General features: G+C 52.1%; 1 protein-coding gene across 3 annotated transcripts in view; it reads right to left on the bottom strand.

Annotated features, from left to right (window-relative positions):
* CARM1 (coactivator associated arginine methyltransferase 1) overlaps window positions 1-21640 on the bottom strand; it is a 39473-nt gene that overhangs the window by 2185 nt on the left and 15648 nt on the right. For all 3 annotated transcript variants that reach the window (XM_063110266.1, XM_063110267.1, XM_063110268.1), the window contains exons 2-13: window positions 14236-14361; window positions 11932-12038; window positions 10914-11018; window positions 8725-8835; window positions 7315-7492; window positions 5269-5359; window positions 4971-5052; window positions 1315-1400; window positions 1043-1132; window positions 443-580; window positions 271-360; window positions 73-185 (exon numbers count right to left, since the gene is read on the bottom strand). In XM_063110266.1, coding sequence (XP_062966336.1) covers window positions 73-185; window positions 271-360; window positions 443-580; window positions 1043-1132; window positions 1315-1400; window positions 4971-5052; window positions 5269-5359; window positions 7315-7492; window positions 8725-8835; window positions 10914-11018; window positions 11932-12038; window positions 14236-14361 — 1317 coding nt within the window. The remainder of the gene's footprint in view (window positions 1-72; window positions 186-270; window positions 361-442; window positions 581-1042; window positions 1133-1314; window positions 1401-4970; window positions 5053-5268; window positions 5360-7314; window positions 7493-8724; window positions 8836-10913; window positions 11019-11931; window positions 12039-14235; window positions 14362-21640) is intronic.

Here is a 21640-nt window from a genome sequence, read left to right as displayed (position 1 = left end):
GCCAGTGGGGGCATGCCAGAGGCAGGCCCCAGGGGTGGGGGGTTGCCAGGGTGTTGCAGGCAGGTGACTCACCAGCCACGGCCATCCCACTGCTGAGGTTGTAGGTGCTGCCCGTGTTCCACATGTTCTCAGAGGGAGACGTGTAGTGGGAGCCGGGGGGCGGTGAGGGTGTTGTGCCTGTGTATCTGCGGCAGAGACGGACCCGTGGGCAGGGCCGCGGGGGCTGCGAGGCCATGGTCACCCCCCACTCGGGCTGAGGTCCCCTCCTACCTGAAGAAGGGGTTTTTCAGATCCAGGAGGTTACTGGATTTGGAGCCCGTCTGGTCGACCTGGGCCACAATACTGATGTCGTAGCTCTGTCTGTGGAGGGGGCAGGGGCGGGCGGCATAAGCTGGCTGGGTAGATGGACCTGTCTCCCCCAGCCCTGGGTGGCAGGCCTCACCTTTTGTTGGCAATAAGCAGACATGTCCCTGAGAGCGTATCTCCGGCCTTGGCAAACAGCGGTGACTGGAACAGGCACCGGACCTGGTACCAGTGGGTCAGGGGCTCCGTTGGGGCCGTGGACAGCCACACAGTCATTCTGTCAATCAGGGATAGGCATGCAGTTGACTGGGCTGGTGCCACCATTTGGGCCACCACCCTGTACACCTGGAACTCTTCCCCAAGCGCCTGCCCCCTCTGGCAGGTCTGCCTGGGGCCCTGGAGCTGTGACAGGATGGCCCCCCAGGTGCACACACGCACATGAGGTATCCGCAGCCATGGCTCCTACTCACCCTGACACATTCATGTCCAGATAAAGACAAGAGCCCATGGGGGACAGTCACTGAGAACATGGTAGACACACACACCCCTCCCACAACAGTCTTGTGCTCAAAGACAAGCTCTCACTGCCCTTTGGAAGGGCCAATGGAACCTGGAGGAGTTGTGTCCCACCCTCCTGGCCCCCAGCGCAATGCCTGCCCCAGCCAGACCTAGGGTGACAGCTGCAGGGAAGCCCAGGGAGCGGGCAGCGGGGCAGAAGGGTCAGCCCTGCTGCACTCACATGGAGCCGATGAAAGCAACGTCAAACCAGAAAGCCAGACCGTGGACCAGCCCTGAGTGCAGCATGTGGAATTTGAATGGGATTTCTATCCTGGAAGGCAAAAGGCAGTGGTTGCTGAGGAAGCCAGACGGGCTGCCGGGAGAGGAAGGGGATGGTAGGTGCATGGGCCTGGGGCCCCCACCCACCTGCCCTGGGACCACAGAACGCTGGTGGGAAGCAGTGGTGGCCTGACCTTGGCTTGAGCCAGGCCCAGGAGGACAGGACATGGGTACCTGTGCAAATCTCCTTCTTTGGCTTCTAAGAAGTTCACTGTATACTTGACAGACTTGGCCATCAGGATCCGGATGTCAAATGTGTCCTGAGAGAGACCACAGGTGTGACCTGGCTTCTGGTGCAGGGGCCAGCGAGAAAGAGGGAGACTTGCCCCTCCTCAAGTCTGGCCATAGCCTCGAGGCCACTCGGCTAAAACCGGCTTGCCCTTCTCAGATGTGCTGAGAGGAGGATGAATTGGCATGCTGTGGAGGGTGATGAGGTGACAGCTCTCAAAATGATAAATGACACGCATGAGACTCAGCAGTTGCACTTCCGAGAGTCTAAGCTACAGATATCTGTGCACATGTAACAAACACATGTATAATTACAGACTGTTTGAAGCAGCAGCACACGGAAACCATCTGATTCAACCAGCGATGGCCCATCCGTAAAAGTGTTTATGTGAGAAAGAATGAAGAGGCTCTTTATGGATGGATGCAGACAGATCTCCAAGATAAACCATTATGCAAGTTAAGAAAAAAGCAAGTTAAAGAACTGGGTTCTGACATCCACTCCCAACTATGACGGGAGTAGGTTTTATATCAGACTCACACTCCTGCCAAGAACTACGCAAGCTGAATACCAAAAAAAACATTAACCCGTTGGTGAAAGCATTGGGGAGCAACCACAGTAGCCAAGATCCTAGCAAAAAGGGAAATGTGTTGAGGGGAGTCGTTTTTGGCCTCCGCCTCTTCTCTAGGGGAGGCCAGATCCCCGTCTCGACCTTTCAGTGGCCTCCCTGGGGGGTGGGGAGTTTGGGGATCGCAAGACAGCTAGGAAGCAAGGGGCCAGGATGCTAAAGCACAGGGACGTGAAGTCAATGAGGCGGACACCGTGTGCGCGGTTCCACCTCTCAGCACTGGCCAGTTCCCTGAGCTGCACGTGGGCTGGGGGTCAGAGGTCAAGGAACGAAACAGAAAGCTGCTTCTAAGAGACTCCGAAGTTGAGGAAAGGGTGCTGGCCAGTTATCTCAGTTGGCTAGACAGGAATATTACAACACCAAGGTCAAGGCAGCTGCCAAAAAACCCCAGAAAAGCTTGCTCTCAGACCACCAAAGCTAGGCCCTAAAGCAGCAGTTCTCAGCATGGTCCGTTCCAGGGCACCCTCAAGGTCAAAACTATTTTCCTAATGATACTCACATGGTCTGTCTTTTTCACTCACTTGGTATTACAACAGACTGAACAGCAGAAGCAGAATCCAGCTGTCTTCTATTAAGCCAGACATTAAAGAGATTTGCAAACTAAAGATGCCACTATTCTCACTGAAAAAAACGTTTTGGGAAATAGTTTTTTTCTTCATAAAAAATGCTGCTTATGTTAACATGTAAGGGGTTTATTACTGATTCTAAATGAACTGATAAACATGTATTTTTAAATTTCTTGGGTCCAGTTCCTAATACTAATAGATATTGATGGTATATCAATAGATATAACACACAAACAAAAGCTCCTTAGGATCCTCAGTTTTTAAGACTGTAAAGGGGTCCTGAGACCAAAATGTTTGAGAACTGCTGCCCAACAGGAAAGCCAAGAAATAGGCCTGCCAAGCTGAGTCTGAAAAGCAGCGTCCAAATATCTTAAATGCCCGACAGGACCAATGTGATCTGTCCATATGGCTAACTGCCTAAAGAAAAGCAAATCTTCAGCATGAAAAACATCATCCAGAGGCTCTATAATTTTTCATTCTGGCCTTCAATGATCAGGCATACCAACGGATGGAATCGAAGGACCAGAACCCAAAATGAAGAGTATAAACAAATACACCTACCATTTTTCCAGATACTGAAATAATCAGAGACTTATAACTAATATGTTCAGGAAAAAATGGAGATTTTTACAGAGAACAGGGTTTATAAAATATAACCAAAATGAAATTCTACTTTCACAGAGAACTGGGATTACAAGAAATAACCAAAATGAAATTCTACAACTGAAAAATTACAATAAGAATTTCAATTCAATTACAGTACGAATTAAATTAAGATTTAGAAAAGCAGATTAGAGAGGGTGAAGAAAGCCTGGAACAGGAAGATGGATCAGCAGAAAATATGAAAATGAAGTTATGAGAGAGAAATGGATGGAAAATGGAGAAAAGAGTTGTAAGAATCTTCTGAGACATGGTGAAAAGGTCTACTGTACCCATAATCAGAGTCCCAGAAGAAGAAAGAGAATGGGGCAGAGGTAGTGTTTGAAGAGGTACTCTCCAAGAGTCTCCCAAAGTAGTGCAAAACATCAAGAGGGGGGGAAATAATAAAATAAACCTTATTAAAACAAAAGAAGGCAAGAAAATGTAAAAACAAGTCAGGATAAATAGAAAAATAGTAAGATGATAGATATACACACACATATAGATCAGTAGTTACATTAAATATAAATGGTCTAAATATTCTAATTAAAAGATAAAATCTGGTTTTAAAAAACAAAACCCCATTATATGCTGCTTATATGAAAAAAACTAAGTAATAAGGACACAAGCAGGTTGAATGTAGGATAGAAAAATATATGCTGTATAAAGATTAACCCAAAGAAAGCCAATATAGATGATCTATCAGAAAAAAAAAATAGACTTTAAGGCATGAAATACCACTAGAGATAAAAACAGACACTTCATGATGACAATAGAATCAATCCAACAGGAAGATATAATAATTCTAAACCTGTATATGGCTAATAATACAATGTCAAAATATATAAAGCAAAAACTATCATAATGAAATGGAAAAAGAAACAAGTCCACAATCAGTAACAGGAGAAGCAGATCAAAAAAACAGTAGAGAAAGAGAGATTTGACCAACATGATTAACAAATGTGACCTAACTGACATTAGTATAACACTGCATTCAGCAAGTGATTAGTATGTTTTTTTTTCAAATGCAGAGTACTAATCAAAAGAGACCAAATACTGGACTTAAAGCTAGTTTCAGCAAATTTCAAAGGACTGAAATCATACAGTGTATGTTCTCTGACCACAGAGAAATTAAGACAGACCAGTATGTGGATTATGCTCTATTTTGTCAGAAAAAAAGGCTAAACACATGTATTTGTATATGCACATATAAGTGTAAAGCCTCTGGAAAAATACTGTTTGCCTACAGGAGCGTAATGGTGAAGCTGGGGATGGGGGGCGGGGCTTTTCTCTTTCATATTCATTTGATTTTTCAACCATGGATCTATATATCAATTAAAAAGTCTCATTCACTAAAATCAATCAATAAATCAGCTCACCAAGGATCAATTCATCTTATAAAATTTGGCATGTACTGCATGCTGGCTGTGTGCTAAGTGAGAGAATGCTGTGCAGGATGGAAATGAAGGGCTGAGCCTGTGGAGCACTCGGGAGAGTGTGGCGCTGGGAGCGTGGCGATGCTCCCGCCGCGGGTTCGGATCCTATGTGGGAATGGCCGGTGCACTCACTGGCTGAGTGCCGGTCATGAAAAAAAAAAAGACCAAAAAAAAAAAAAAAAAAGATGGAAATAAAGGCTCAAACAAGGGTGCTGGCTTCCTTAGAGCTGCACAGTTTGGGTAAGAACTGACAATGAAGTATCCCACCTCCCGCCACCCCAGAAGACAGCCATGCCCAGAGATACCTACTACAGTGCCCTGAGTATTCTACTCACCACCACAGGCTGCCGGAAATATTCGTCCACTGCGGCACCTCGGAGAGCCGACAGGTCCACTCCATGGAAGGATGGCTGGTACCTGTGGAAAGCCCCCACCCCCAATGGCAAGGTCACCAGCAGCAGGAGAGGTGGGTAAGCTAGCTCTGCCTTCTCTCCCAGCTGGCCCTTGGCCAGCCCAAGTCTTTCAGGTCCTACTGAGGATAAGATGAGTAGAGGTGGGGCCACCTGGGGTCTGGGGACCATCCCCAAGAAGGCAGGCCATGGGGCCCGGGCAGGACACCCAGAGCACACTCACCAAAAGTTGGCCTTGGTGAACTGCTCCATGTAGAGCTGTTCATCCGTGAAGGGTGCGAGATGGACGTCACCAATGGTGGGGAACATGTTTCCTGGGAGTGGGGGCAGGGAGGGGTGCTGGTGTCAGGGTGGCACATCCTGCAGGGCCTGGTGAGCTTCTGAAGGGCCCCAAGACCCCCAACCCCAAGCTTTCTCAGCCTCTCATTCATTCATTCACACATTCATGCGACGTGGAGGTGCTAAGCGCCTACTCTGTCGGTGGCCATATGAGCACTTGACCTGCACCATCTCACTGAACCCAGACAGATCTGGGGAGGCAGGTGGGCCTGTCCTTATGTCCCATTACTGGGGCTGGCAGGCAGAAAGGCACCTGCCAGAGCCTTACAAGCAAGCAAGCAGTGCCTCTCAGGCACTGTTGTCCACACACACGCAGCTGAGGAAAGCGAACACAGTGGCTCTGGACAGAGCAAGGGTGGGCCCAGGCTGTGCCATCACTGGGGTCTCTCAAGGCCACAAGCTGGGTGGAAATAAGCTGAATCCCCATAACAGGGGCTGCCTAGGCTCTGGCACAGATGCCAGGCTGGCAGGGGGGTGGCTTGGCCTGGAAGGGGAGGAAGGGCAGTGTCCTCCATCTGTGACCCAGTGGACAGAGAGATGGGCCAGTGGCAGGGTGAGCAGAGACTCCAGAGGCCCTGCCTTCCCTTGGGGAGCACCTGGCCTTCAAATGTGAGCCTCCCTGCCCCCATTGTATGCCAGAGGCTGTGGCCACTGGGGTGGGGGAGGGAGATGCTGAGCTCTAGATCAGAGGCCACGGGCTGGACCCCCTGCCCTGGAAGACCTGGGTGCACCTGTGAGTGTCCCCCAGTCTGGAGGGCACCTCCAACTCCTGCTAGCCAGGGGATATATGGCAGGGGGGAGAGTTTCTGAGATAAATGGAAGCCCCACTCTTACAGGCTGACTCCAGCCTCATGGAGCAGGCGTCTGGACCAGGGGAGGGGTGTGCAGCTGCCCATCAGAGCTAGATTTGTTCGGCCTCATGTACCTTCAGGAGGAGCTCACTCTACTGCTCCCCACCCCACCCCAACTCACCCCAGCAGGCTTGGCCCACCAGCAGGGCAGAATGGAAGGTGAGCAGGGCTAGGACTGCTCCCAGGGCAGCCTCACATCCCACACCCACACCCAGGTTGCAAGACACGGCCGTGGGAAATGGCATCCACCTCCCAAGGCAGGTCCCTGGAGATCCAGGGAGAACAGGAGGACCCAGTGGGTACCTGCAGGGCCCCACCAGCCTGCCTCCCATGCTCTGCCCCGTGCCTGCCAGCCCAGATGGCCCTCCTGTGCCCCACGCATGCACGGGCCCAACCCCTTGCCTATCCGGAGGTACTCAGACAGGCACACGCCAGAACTGAGCAGAGACACAGACACACCCACAGACGTTCAGGGCCATGCATAGACCCCAGCAACAGACGGGCAGATATATGCAGTTACCTAGTGACTCAGAGGCATGAACAAGAGGTAACAGATGGGCTCGCCAGACAGCTGCCTCCCCCGACTCACTCCTATACACCCGCATTACACATGCCTGCCCACCTCATCTCCCAGAATCTGGGGAGGGCAGGGCCTGTCAAACACCTGCCCAGAATGAGGGTAAGGCTGAAAGCCCTAGGACTGAAGGTAACAGGTGAGCCACTTGCGGAAACCACCTACCACAGCACCCAGTTACAGTATGTGCACCTGTCCCCTAGCACCAGGCTCTCTGGGGGCCTGAGGGGAGCCCCTCCAGACCCTGGCTGGGCAGGTAGCTCACTACTGGCCTTATTTGGGGCCTGGGGCTCCTGAAGCTACAGCAAGCTGGGGCAGAGTTAGGGTTGGGATGGGGGAAAGGCCCAGATGCCCCTGCACCCCTGGCCAGTGACACAGATGAGCAGGAAGCTGAACCATCGAGGGGCCTGCATGGCTTGACCTGGTAGGCACAGCCTGGGTCTCCAACTGGAGACCCCCAGGCCAGCAGGTGGCCACACAACAGTGCACCGGCAGGGACACTCACCGCTGGGCTTCAGGTACTTCTTGGCATGGAGGTAGCTCTCGAGCATGCGCTCATTGAAGAGCATGTAGCCCATGGGCTCTGAAATGATGATGTCCACCTGCTCGGGCAGCGAGACTTCCTCCACCTTGCCGGGGATGACAACGATGCGGTCGGTCAGGTTGTTACTCTTCACTAAGACCTGCGGGCGGTCAGGCCGGAGGGGTCACAGGAGTTCCCTGCACCTGCCTGCCACGGGGCCCCCACCAGACCCCTCCTCCCAAGGGAGGGCCTCCACCCATACCCACCTCCATAGGCACACTAGCCATGGTGGGATTAGCTGTGGCCCACTAGCAGCTCACTACAGCCCCGCCACATCTCCCCAGGTCCTTGCCTCCACCCTGCGAGGACAACTCTGATGGCAGTAGAGATGGGGACAAGTGGACTTTGCAATAGCCATCAAAGCTACAATTGGAGCAACCCCCCACCAAACCCAGCGATTCCAGAGCTAGGAACGTGTCCTAAAGATACCATCACGCACGGGAGAGGGGACGTGTAGTTAAGAGGGCTCAAAACAGCGATGTTTGTCATGCAAAGGTTGGGAACAGAACAGACTAAACACAACTAAATGGACAAGGGTCAGTCCAGGCAAACGGATGCTTTGCAGCTGCAAAACAACAGTGAGGGCTGGCCGGTTAGCTCACTTGGCAGAGTGCGGTGCCGATAACACCAAGGTTGAGAGTTGGGATCCCCATACCAGCTAGCCATCAAAAAAAATACCAGTGGCAAGAGGAGAAACACACGCTCGCTCACACGCGCACAGAGCGGTGTTGGAAGGATTGGTGTCTGTGCCTCTCCCTCCGGTGAGGGGCCAGGTGGCTGGAAGCCAGGGCGGGGGAGGGAAGAGTTTTCACTATCTACCCTTGGGCAGCTCTTACGTTTTGAATTTTGTGAATGGTTTCAGTGTAAAAAAAAAAAAGGAAAACAGAAAAAAGGAAAAAAAGTATTTTTTTAAAGGAAAATGACAACATCAACACACAAAAATGAAAAGCTGTTGTCATCTGTCTTTTACTAATGTGGGAAGTGGGGCTCGGAGAGGTTGGCTGGGTGTGCACCCCAGAGATTCCACCCTGGTCTGTGACCTCACAGCCCAGCGCCTGAAGCACAAGGCTGTCCAGTCTCTGAAGGTCCCCAATGGCCGATGACATTGTGGGTGACCCACCAGTCTTGCAGGGGACACCACCTGAGGCCACCACCTCAGGTCCAGCAAGACCTTCCCTCCCACAACCACATGGTTTTGGTTTGGGGGATAATGGAGAGAACAAAGCACAGAGGTGACAACATTAGGCTCCCCTGGCCCTGGGGGCTTCCCCAGGCTGGGGAGGCACAGAGCTGAAGGACAAGGATGGGGCTGGGCACCAGTAGGATGCTGACCTCAGCGTGCTGGGCCATGGTGCTGGCCTCCACCGCATAGATCTTCCTTGCTCCAGCTTGGGCAGCGAAAAATGACAGGATCCCAGAGCCGCAGCCAACATCAAGAACGATCTATAGGAGGAGGGGGAGGTAAGAGCAAGACTCCGGGAGGGGACAGTGACTGTGATGGAGGCGCACAGCACCAGGCTCCGAGGGGCAGAGTCACCTGCTCAGAGCTGGGGGATGGCGGCACCAGGAGTGACACCCAGTTTGTCTTCTGTCCCAGTGTCTGCCCTTCATGGGCTCTTGGTCAAGGTAAAGGGGGAATTACTGACGACGGACTCCGGGTCAATCCTCTGGGAGGGTAAGCCCCAGGGAAGGCTCCCTGCTGGCCTCAGGCCCGCAGCCCGCAGGTCTCTGGCTCATCTGGGCCAAGGGGCATGGGCCTCCCCTGGAGGTCTGCGTGGCAGCAGGGGTGTCCTTCTAGGGCCTCTGCAGCCCTTGCAGGGAGGAGTTGGCAGCACCTCCCGGCTCTCGGCTGACTCCTGCCTAGAGAAGCAGCAGTGCCTTGGCTGTGGCAGGAGAGACGCCCAAGCCCTGGGGCTGTAGGGGCTCCCTCAAGAGCTGCTGGCCGCCTTGACACTAACCCTTGGCAGACTCTAGGCTGGGGTCTGGTAGAATACTCCATGTTCTGGGCTTGGGGGCTTGCTTCCACATGAGAATGGGCATAGTTGTTTCTAGTGGTGACATGTGGAAGCTTTCTAAGGAGAAATGCTCTGGACACGGTGGCAGGCATAGAGGGGGCACCCAGTAGGGGGGCTCAGGGCCTAGGGTGCATCTCAGAGCTCTGCAAGAACAGGCAATGGAGCTTCGTCCTGGAGAGCGGGGAGGGCTTCACTATGGAGCGTGCACTTTCCGGGCCCTGGCGCCGCTCCCACTCCACTCGGCAAGGGCAGATGGCTGCTGTGTCACACCTCCTCCTCCCTGGGGCTGGGACCAGTGTCCTATGGGACACACTCAGCAATGCTAAGGGGCATGACCTAGGCGATGGATGAGGCAGATCCATGCAGACCCAATGGAGAGGAAAAATGCAAGCTCCTATTTGGTTCGAAAGAGAATACGTGCTGAACGATGGGAGGAAAAGGGAATCAATTTCCTTTTTTGGGGGGGGGGCAGGAAAGGGGCTGCTTTCTTCTGGGGATTTGAACCCTTGACCTTGGTGTTGTAACACTGCACTCTAACCAAGTGAGCAAACCAGCCAGACCGATTTTTGAATACTTTCGCTCTGTACTGCTCCTCTCTCTTTGTAATCGTGAATATACATTATTTGCTAATATTAAAAAGCTTTTAGGGCTGGCTGGTTAGCACAGTTGGTTAGAGTGGGATGCTGATAACACTAAGGTCCAGGGCTTGGTCCTCATACAGGCCTGTTGCAAAAAAAAAAAAAAGAAAGCTTGTAAAAGGAGCTAGGGAAGTGACTAGGTCAATTACAGCACATCCCTTAACTACATGTCCCAAGAAGTTCTTTCTGGAGCCCTAACGTCCTGCATGGTGACTTCAGCTTTTAATACCATACTGTATACCTCAGAGTTACTGAGAGGGCGGGGCTTAACTGTTCTTACCACATGAAACAAGGTAACTACGTGAGGTGACCGATGTTAATTAGCTTGACTGAGGTCCTTATTTCACAATGTATACAGACATCAAAACATCACGCTTTCTACTTTAAATAGATACCATTTTCATTTGTCAATGACACTTCAGTAAAGCTGGGGGGAAAAAACAGTGTCCTAAGACATACCGTAAGGGGGGTAAAAAAGTGTTCTCCAGTTACAGTATGTAGAATATAATCCAAATTCATTAAAACAAAAAAAAGACTCAGTGAAATAATTCTGAAATATATGCTGATGTACGCATGGGGAAAAATTTGGAAGAGATCTTATGCTGCTGGCAGTGATTGTTCTGAAGGACAATGACAAGGCCTTTCATGCCTATACTGTACACACTGTTCTTTTGGGTTTATACAATAAGTAGATTTTACTTTTGTAATCTGAAAAAATTAAAGATAAAATCAATGAGCAAAGACAAAAAAATTGAGGTAACAGAATCAAGGAGGCGGTGTGGAGCCTGAGGAAGGGCAGAGAAAGACAGGCCACTGTCACTGCCAGGGGTCACGGGGCCTCCCTCGTGTGTGTGCCCGCCCCACTCACCTTGTCCTTGAAATCAGTGTGGTTCTGCAGGATCGCACGCTGGTAGGTGCCCGTCCGCACATAGTCCTGCATCATGTTCTGCTGCTGTGACAGGTAGCCATAAAACTGGAACAGAGACACACCAATGGCACAGGGCACGCAGAGGGACAGACGGACAAGGCCCTGGCCAGCCCTGCGACAGAAGGAGGAGCCATCTTCGGCACAAACCTCGCTTGGGAGGCCGTGCACCCTCTGCTGGCCTGGTCCCCACTGGTACCTGCCGGCTGCTCCAGAAAAGGGATCGGGGAGCCAGAGAGCAGCCCCCAAGAGGGACACCGCCATACTGTGGCCAAAGGACACAAATGGATGCTGCCTGGACCTGGTAGCCACCCAGCACACAAGATCTGCCACAGGCAGGGATCCAGTATCAGGGGCCACGTGCCCCATCTTAGGGGCCCCAAAGAAGAGGAGGAACAGATGGAACAGAACCCTAGAGCTCAGAGTGCCAGGCAGGTGAGGTGCGGTGTCTCTCTGTAAGACAACAGGCGGTCGGAAAGCAGCGTGGCACCAGGGCAGGGGAACAGGCTGTGGCATCAGGCAGCCCTGGCTTCCCATCTTGGCTCTGTTGCATAATAGCTGTGTGACTTGGAGCAAGTCACTTAACCTCTCTGAGCCTCAGTTTTCTCATCTGCAAAATGGGACAATAACAGCACTTACCTCTTAGAGTTGCTGTGAGGGTCCAGTGCTTCTGTGCATGTCAGAGCACTGAGACCAGTGCCTGGCATGCCGTGAGTGCTCAGGACATTATGACTGCTCTATTAGTATTCAAAACGCCTATGGGCCTGAGCTGCACCTGCACTCAGATCCTTCCAGCAACCCTCTTAGGCAGGCACCTGCGTTTCCTCTTCACGTATAAGGAAACTGAGGCCCAGCAAGTGTAGGAAACCTGCCCAAGGCTATGCAGCTAGTAGGGGACAGAGCCAGGGGACCCAGGTGGGCCTGCCCTGTGCTGAGTGGCCTCCTGTGAGCGCCAACCCACCTGGAAGTACTGCACGGCAGAGGACTCCTCTGTCCGCTCGCTGAATACTGATCGCTCTAGGGTGTGGCCCCGGCAGGTCTTCAGGATGTTGTAGAAGGAACAGAAATCTAGAAGAGGGAAGCCAGGTCACCGGGGGTGGTCAGCAACCCACCCCAGGAGGTTGGCACATGTGGTCATCTGGGCAGAGGGTTCCAGATGGACTGAGGCATTTGCTCCATCTTGGCCGCACACCCTGACTTTTCTACCTTGAACATGTGTGATTAGGTGTTTCTTTTTCCCCCAAACAATGTTCAAATTTAAAAGAAAAGAAGAAGGGCAGGCAGGCCTGCACAAGTAGATTTTCCCCACACTCAGGCTGGTGTCTGGTGGGAATGGGCCTGGGTGTGTCCTCACCAAAGGGATGCGTGGCGAAAGTTTAGCAGACACACGCCCACTGACCCAGGTGCCAAACCTGTAGCAAGTAACACCAAGTCCACCCAGAAGTTATGGCAGCATCTGCATGTGGCAGTGGACACAAGAGGTGCCACCTAACGTCTAATAAGAAGGGACTGGATAAACCCCATGGACACAGAAAAGCACATCAGGGAACCAATCACCACCCTTCCCCAGGACGCGATGTTACGCAGCCCTTTAAAATGAACATTTGGGGCTGGCTGGTTATTTCAGTGGTTAGAGCACAGCGCTGATAACACCAAGGTCCAGGGTTCAATCCCTGTACCGACCAGTCACCAAAAAAAGGAAAAAAAAATCGACATTGACCAACACAGAATGAACCACTAAATTATATCAAATAAAATAAAAACTAGAACAGTGCTTATAAGATGGTCTCTTAAAAAATTAAAATACACAGGTGGGGAAGATGAGAAAATTCTTGAGATGGATAGTGCTAATGGTTACACACAGTGTGAACAGACTTAATACCACTGTACACTCATTTTTTTTTTTTTTTTTTTTTGTCCTTTTTTGTGACCGCGCTCAGCCAGTGAGAGAACCAGCCATCCCCATATAGGATCCGAACCTGCGGCGGGAGCGCTGCTGCGCTCCCAGTGCCGCACTCTCCCAAGTGAGCCACGGGGTCGGCCCCACTCAAAAAGGGTTAAAATGGTTAATATTTTGTTATGTATATTTTATAATTTAAAAAAACTGGGGCTAGCCAGTTAGCTCAATTGGTTAGAGCACAGTGTAATAACACCAAGGCCAAGGGTTCAGATCTACCAAAAAATAAAAATAAATAAATAAAAATAAAAAAACTGAAAGAAGTGAAAGAAAAAAATTAAAATATAAATATTCATAGAGTAGGAAAAAACTAGAGGGGTTTATAATACTGCCGTTAATGGCTGTTCCTGGAGGTGGTGAAGTGGCTGCTGTCCCCACCCTGGACAAAGTGCAGCTTCACACAAGGGTAGGTGGCCCTGAAGATCGTCTGGGGTGTGTGGAGTCTCCTCCATCGGGGGGCACCGAGACAAGGTGAGGGGGCTCCTAGGTGGTGGTCATAGCCAGACAGCCTCTCCAGTTTTAGCCCCCCCAGCCCCAGCACCAACCACCTTGCATACCTCAGCTCTCAGGTGACCAAGCCCTGTTGCGGGACCTTCAGATGGTCTCCAACCTCGGAGTCATCACCGCCTCTACTGCTGCCCCGCCTAAACCACCAGCTGCACTCGCCTGGGGCTCCACAACCCCTCCTCAGTGCTCAGTGTGTCCCTCTGTATCCCCTACACGGGTCTGGTTAGGCCCCTCCAGTGGCTTCTCTCTGGGCCCAGAACAAAGCCTCTGCCGGCCTCTTGGACCTCACCTTGCCCCATGCCCTGAGCTGCAACCATAGCTGGCCCAGGACTGGCCTCTGTCGGGAAGACCAGGCCCAGACCTCCATCTGACGGGCCCCTCCAAGAGATCTGCAGTGTGGCTGGGACCACGTGGTCAGCGCATGCCTCTCAGAGGAGGGGACATAAGAGCCAGAGCCCTAAAGAACCCAAAGGAGCCATCCAGGGAGGGCCTGGGGCCAAGTGTTTTGTCCCAGGCAACAAGAATGTATTTTTACTGTGGATATACTTCCATGCAGAAATATTTTTTTTCCCTCTTCTTTTGGTGGCTGCCTGGTACAGGGATCTGAACCCTTGACCTTGGTGTTGTAACACCACACTCTAACCAACTGAGCTAACTGGCCAGCCCGGGTAATACGGTTTTCGACGGCAGGGGAGCCTTCGCTGGGACAGATGGGCTGTGATTTAAGCAGCCTCCAGGCCCCCTCCATACCTGCTCTGGGTGCTCAGGCTGTACTGCTATGACCGCAGAAGGGACACGTACCATTCGGTGTGGCAAACTGGATGAGGACACTGTTGCAGCCCAGCGTGATGATGAAGGACTGCTTGCCCACACGGCTGCACTCCGTCTCCCGGGACACCGAGCACTTAAACACACACACGTCCTCATCTACGAGAGAAGGGGCTGGTGTGAGCAGTGGCTCCCTATCACCTGCCATCATTGGAACCCGCGACCCTGCCTCCCTCCTCTCAGCACCCCCAGATTCTTCCAAGGTGCCACAAAACTGCCCCAGAAGCAGCCCTGCCTGCCTAACCCATTCTGCGGACAAGGTGGCGGTCAATCAGGTGGCAAGGACACAGCCTGTGCCCACAGGGTGACCATGGCTGACACGGGGGGCCCAGCCTGGGCACTCAGAAATGTGTCCTGGCCCTGGGCAGTCTGTGGCAAGCAGGCAGGGCCACTGAGCATGGCCCTGGCCCATGGGGAGACACAGGCAAGAAAAGGGCAATTACAGCAGGGTCAGGGATCCCTGGAAGCCGGCAGGATACCCCAGGCCCAGCTGAGGGAGCCAGGCATTCATTCACAGATCCTCTGTGTCACATGGAAGGGGTCACCAGCCTTCACCAAGTTCAGAGCCAGAGGCTATAGTGACTGTGGTTTAGTGACTGTGAGTGTGGCCATTGGAGCCTGGATACCTGGGTTGATGCCTCATCTAGGCTTCTGACTCAGTGTATGACGCAGGCAGGTCACTTGGCCTCAGGTTTCTCATCTGTCAAATGGGGCTGACGGTGGGGCAGGGATCCTGTGAGTTACTGCATATCACAGAGCCCAGCACACAGGAAGCACTGTACCCCTGCGCCCATTACGATTACTGTTACTAGTCACTCATTCAACACACGGTGCACCCACCTCAGCCAAATAGTGAAACTTAGTGCCATCAGGAAGAAGACAAACCAACTGGACGTTGTGCCCCTGCCATGTCGCAGCAGAATGGACATAGCATCTATACAGTGTTTTGGGCAAAAATGTTTACATAGTCCCATCACAAGGAGACAATGGACCATGGCAGGTGTGGGGCAGTCTGCAACACAACCAGCCTGGTCTCTCCAAAATGGCCAGCGGCAGGGAAGACAAAAATACTAGCAACTACTCCAAGTGCAGGAGACGAGAGGCAACCCTCACATCCAAAGTGCAATGTTGGACTGCAGCCTGATAGAAAATGTCTTTAAAAAGCTATAAAGGACAACCGGGGAAAGGTGAGTATGGACCACATGTGCAATAGTTTAAAATGATTTGGATGTGACCATGGCATTGTGCTTTTTAGAAGGATGCCCTCATTCTTAGAAGACACACACAGAAGTAGAGTGAATTCTTGTTATGCCTACAGTCTGCTTTCAAATGGCTTATCACATAAACATCAACAACACAAATGTATAGTAAAAAATGTTTCCAATCATTCTTAATGGCTGAAACAATCCTGAAAAAGAACAAAGTTGGAGAATTCACACTTCCCAATTTTGAAATGTACTACAAAGATACAGCAATCAAACGGTGTAGTACTGGCAAAAGAACGGAAGTTTAGATCAGTGGAATAGAATTAGAGTCCAGAAATAAACTCTTGTATTTATGATCTACTGATTTTATTAACAAAGGTGCCAGGAACATTCAATGGGGAAAAATAGTCTCTTCAATAAATGGTGCTGGGACAACTGAATAAACCATGTGGAAAAGAATAAAGTCAGACCCCTACCTCACACCATACACAAAACAAAACTAACTCAAACTGGATCAATGTCCTACATATAAGAGCTAAAATTATAAAACTATTAGAAGAAAACAAGGGAGTGAATCTTTATAACCTTGGATTTGGCAATGGATTCTTAGATAGTACACCAAAAGCATAAGCAACAAAAGAAAAAAACACATAAATTGGACTTCACCAAAATTAAAAACTTTTGTACATCAAAGGACATTATCAAGAAAGTGAAGACAACCTACGGAATGAGAGAAAGTATTTTCCAATCATGTATCTGATAAGGATCTAGTACCCACAATATATAAACAGCTCTTAACTCCAAAAAAAAAAAAAAAAAGGAATTACCATTTGACTGAGCAACTCCACTCTTAAGTATACTCCAAAAAATTCTAAGCAGAGAGTCAAATACTTGTATGCAAATATTCATGGCAGTACTATTCACAATAGCCCAAAAAGTAGAAACACAACCCAAATGTCCCTCAAATGGATAAAGAAAATATGGTATATCTATAAAACAATATTATTCAGCCATAAAAAGAAATAAAGTACTGGGGGCTGGCCAGTTAGCTCAGTTGGTTAGAGCGTGATGTTATAACACCAAGGTCAAGGGTTCAGATCTCCACACCAGCCAGCTGCCAAAAAGAAAGAAAGAAAGAAAGAAAGCACTGATATGTGCAGTAACATGGATGACTATCAAAAACATGCTCAGTGAAAGAAGCCAGACACAGAAGGTCACATAATATGCAGAGCATGTATATCCAGGGAGACAGAAAGCAAACCGGTGGTAGCCAAGGGTGGGGGGAGGGTAGGAACAGCAGCAACTGCTTAATGAATATGTGGTTCCCTTTGGGGGGTGAAAATGTTTTGGGAGTAGATGTAGGAAATAATGGTTACACAACAGCGTAAAATGGTTTATTTTATGTTACTGTGAATTTTGCAGCAAGAGAAAAACAATGCTCTGACTTGGTGAGTCCAGATAGGAGGGGCCTGCAGGGATTCGGTGGACCCTTGTTCCCCTGTTGGGAGGACCAGGCAAGGGCCAGGGCCTGGACAAGGGCTCCCCGCCACACCCGGGGGCCCTGCCAGACTCCCTCTCACTTCAGGGCCAGGTGCTGCCCTCCTGAGGGGGCAGGGCATGGTGGAACCTTCTGACCATGAGCAGGAGGGAGGAGGGTATTGGCAGGCCACTGTCCCAGGCTCACAGCCATACTGCGCCCACAGGGACCCAAGATAAGATGGTCGCAGATCCAGCTATAAGTGGGTCCCAGGAAGGGACACCAAACCTTGGCATGGTGACCACACCCCTCCTGCAGCAGGAGATAAAGTCAATCTGTTGCCTGTGCCTGAGCAACAGCAAGTAGACCCAGGGAGGGCCTCTGTTTACAAAGCAGCCTGGCAACCCAACCAGTTGCCCTGGGCACCCCTCTCCAACCTGGCGCCAGGCGGGCGACCACAGGACCTGTGGCCAAGGGAAGCTTGGCTGCGCCCAGGGCTGGGCTTGGGCCAGGGAGGCCAGGGCTGAGGGCGAGCTGTGTCTCATCACGGCAGCAGCAGCCTCTTCTGACAGGCACAGCTATACCCCAAGCCAGGCTTTGGCACACAGGAGACCCCTGGGAAATATCTGACAAACAAGCAAACAAAAAACAAGCTGGACCGTGTTCCCTGCTGCTTTTCAAAACCTTGGTTGGGGAGACATCCTAGCTCTTGGACTGGCAGTCCAGGTCCGGTATGATCTGTACCCGTCCCCAGACCCTTCCCCCTGGCCTTCCACATCCCTAAATGAGCAGGTTCTGGGCCTTTGCACATGCTGTGTCCTCCCCCAAAAGTCCCCCCCACTCAGATGGGCCCAGTGGACAACTGCTCAGATGGGCTCAGGCTCGGTCACTGGCCCGGGGTCACCTGTGGTCAGGTGGGTAATGCACACCCTGCCTCCTCGTTCCCAGACAGTACCCCAGGGGGAGGGCATCCTGGGAGGGAAGCCACAGGGACCTGGATGTGGCAGTGGTGACCAGATGCCCCCCCCTCGACACAGCCCTATCCATCAGGAAACTCCTGGTAGACGCCATGGCTGGCAGCCAGCCTCTCAAGTTGTCTCTTTATTCAGCCAGCTGTGGGTGAGCCTTGGATGGAGGCAGGCCCTTGAGGGCTCCAAGATTCAGAAAGGCCCCCGTGTCAGCCTCTAGATATCAATCTAGAAAGCACCATCGCTGCTATATCAGCTGGTGTATTTTGGGGGCTATGTGCACATGGCCTGGAGAGGTAGGGGACAGGAAGAGGGGCAAGCAGGTGGGGGTGACCCAAAAGGGAGCTCTGGGACCAAGAGATTGTGCTGGGTTCTGGCTCATCGAGGTTGAACCAGAGCAGAATTTCTTCTCCCTGCAGTAAGAGGAACAAGGCAGGCCAGAGCCCTGAACAGATGCCTGTCTGGGGCTGCTTCTTTAGAGAGGCTCCCTCAAGGTGGGGTCTCCAACAGGGGGCACGAAGAAAACAACACCAGCCTGAGGCGTGTTAGTAATGCCATGGCCACCTCAGGGATGTCTGCCCCACCCCACTGCAAATCTGTGCTGCTGAAGTTCTGGGGCTAGAGGATGAGGGGCTAGAATCACAGGGGACAACTCCACAGGGCAAGCAGCACTCAGGTGGGTCCCTGACAGGCTGGGAAAATGTGTCATCTTGGAGGCCACCTGACTCACTCACCCGGGGAAGCAAGACCCCCGTGTACCCATGTCACAAACACCCAGTTCGCTCCGCAAGCCAGGTCTCCCGCCTGCCCACACCCTGCTGAGGCTGGGGTGTCATGTGACATAGGAATGACAACACTCTCCAGGGACCAGGCTCTGTTCCCACTTTGTATGGACCTCCTTTCATCAACCTTGGGAATATCTAGTCTTACAACCCATTTGCTCAGAGAGGCTAAGAATCTCACTCAAGTCACACAAGAGAGTGGCTGTCGAGCTGACAGGCTCCAGGGTTCCTGCTCCTAACCAATGTCCCACACGACTTCTCTGTGCTTCCTACAGCAGAACTTGGCCAATTTTCTCTGTAAAGGACCAGACAGTAAATATTTTCAGTTTTGCGGACAGTCTGATCTCTGCTACAATGACTCAATTCTGCCTTGCAGCAGACAATATGTAAACCAGGGAGCATGTCTGTGCCAATAAAACTTTATTTACAAATCCCACAGCACTACAGGTGCAGAGGCTGGGTGCTAAGCCCCCACCCCACCCACTTCCTCATTTGCTCAGCAGACATTGGGCAGTGGGATGCTCCTCATCCCAGAGGAGGTGAGGACAGCTGTGTGGCAGAGTGACAACGATTCCCAGGTGAAGGGCACTGTGGGAGCCTCAAAGTGGCACCTTATCCAGCCCAGAAAGGAGACCAGGAACAAATCCGCCAGTAAGAAGAAATAACATGAGGAAGGCATGTAGAAAGGGGGGACACAGACAACGAAGCCACCAAGGAGACTGCTGAGACAGACTCCCTAGCAAGGCAGGCTGCTTTGTGGGAGGGCTGCTGAGGGACCGCGAGAGGCCCCAGGGACACGTGGTGTGGGAATCTGGCTGGGACCACGTGCTGTGGGAGAGACACACAGAGAGGAGAGGACAGCGCTAGAGGTAGAGCTGAGGGGCTAATGGCTGGCCAAGCAGGGGCTGGGAAGAGGGTGGCTCTTGGGGAACACAGGCTGCCTGCTCCCCACCCATCATGGAATCAACCACTGGCATGTCCTCTCCTTGTCTCTGGGGCAGTAGAATCTGGGGGACCCTATGGCACAGGGGACTCCCTGGTCCCAGGCTTGAAGAACACACACAAGAAAACAATCGGCACAGACCGCAGGTGTCCCGCCTCCTCTGTCCACCACCACAGCCCTGGGCCTAACCCAGGGTCTGGCACCCTAGGAGGGCCTCCAAAGGACAGGAAAAGGGCTGGCCAGTTATCTCAACTGATTAGAGCATGGTACTGATAACACCAAGGTCTAGGGTTCAATCCCTGTACTGGCTAGCTATGGGAAAAAAAAAAAGAGGACACAAAGTCCTATCTCCAGGGACTCTCCAACCAGATGGTCCCAGGAGGACGTGCCATGTCTCAGTCATCTCCCAGTCCACCTTACCAGTCACACAGTGTCTAACACAGCCAATCTGCTGTGGTGGCTCACCTGCCGGACACGCCTTCACAGTTTCCTAGAGCTTTCCAGAACAAGGCCAAACTCCTTACGGGTCTCACAAGCCCCCTGCCAACACTGCAGCGTCACTGCAGCCCCCTGTGTGTCTCCTGCCATGCTGCACTGGCCTTCGCCACTCCCTCCTCCCAAGACCAGGGCAGCAGTCCCCTTACCCCTGCCCTCTCTGCCTGTTTCCTTGTCGCCTCCTCCTGGAAGCCCTCCAGCACTTCCTGGACAAGCTCCTATTGCTGGTATGCATAGTGGCTCCTGACTTAACGCCTGCCTTGCTCACCCACCTGACTACCCTGTGAAGTGCAGACCTAGGCTCTGGAGGTGGCCAGCATATCACCTGGCACGTTGGGGGTACTCACCTGAATAGTGTACCTGGGGCAGAAGAGGCCTGGCCCCTTCCCTAAGCACAGGAGGCAGCAGGGGGTGGGGTCCAGGTGCCAAAGTCCAGTGCCAGCCTGCCCCTGACCATGAGCATGGCCTTGGCTGGGGAAGCCGCTCCCCTGCTCAGAAATGCGGGCACTGGGCGGGCACACAGCAACACTCCCTGCCTTTACAGTTCTCCTCGCTTCTGGAAAGCAAAGGAACAAAGCGGGGGTCCTGAGACCTGAGACAAATGCCTGGAGTTCAACTCTCTAGCCATAAAACCTTCCACCCCTGTACAAGATGAGGAATGTTCTCTGGCAGATGGAGAACAGGGGAGAGATGGGGCCGAGCCCGTGGCACACTCGGGAGAGTGCTGCGCTGGGAGCGCAGTGACGCTCCCGCCGCGGGTTCGGATCCTATATAGGAATGGCCGATGCACTCACTGGCTGAGTGCCGGTCACGAAAAGGACAAAAAAAAAAAAAAAAAAAAAAAGAACAGGGGAGAGATGAAGGAGCCTCCACCAGCTTGGGGTGGGGTGAAGCCACATTTGAAGCCCTGGCCTCTCCAGCAATAGAGAAAATTATTACCGCCACCAAATGGAGGAGTAATTAAAGCTCTTTATCTCAGTAGACTTGTGGGAGAGAGGGATGCAGAAACACTGGTCCAAATGTTGGAGCTTTTATTAAATCACCTCCTACTGTACAACATGGGCTGCCCACCTTCCAGGGAAGATATTCCACAGTAAAAGAGGAGAGTTAGGTAAAGAGGAGAATGAGACCCCCCCCCACCGCACACCCACCCGCACAGGCATGGAACAATCAAGGTGCTTCCCTAAGCTCACCCAGCCGGCTTCTCTCTGCGCAGCCCACTCAGTGCCAAGCGCAGGCACAGGGGACCCACGGGGAACGAGAAAGCCGGGCCCTGCCTTCCCACGCAGAGAGCTGCCAGTGGGAGGCAGACAGCTCACAGCACACCGGAGCGGAGACAGGATAACAGGAGCTGTAGTAAGTGCTGGAAGGAAAGGCAACAGGGAAGCGGATGTGCATGGACAGGGGTACAATTCACATTACAGACAGACTCAGTGGGGAGGTGACCTCCAAGCCAGGCCCTGCTGCCCTGGCAGTGGTGAACTTGTTTCTAAAGTGTGGGCACCAGA

This window comes from Cynocephalus volans, chromosome 10 (genome assembly GCF_027409185.1).
Source record: "Cynocephalus volans isolate mCynVol1 chromosome 10, mCynVol1.pri, whole genome shotgun sequence".
NCBI classification, from domain to species: domain Eukaryota; kingdom Metazoa; phylum Chordata; class Mammalia; order Dermoptera; family Cynocephalidae; genus Cynocephalus; species Cynocephalus volans.
Note: the sequence above shows the minus strand (reverse complement) of the source record. Positions and strands in the feature narration are given on the sequence as shown.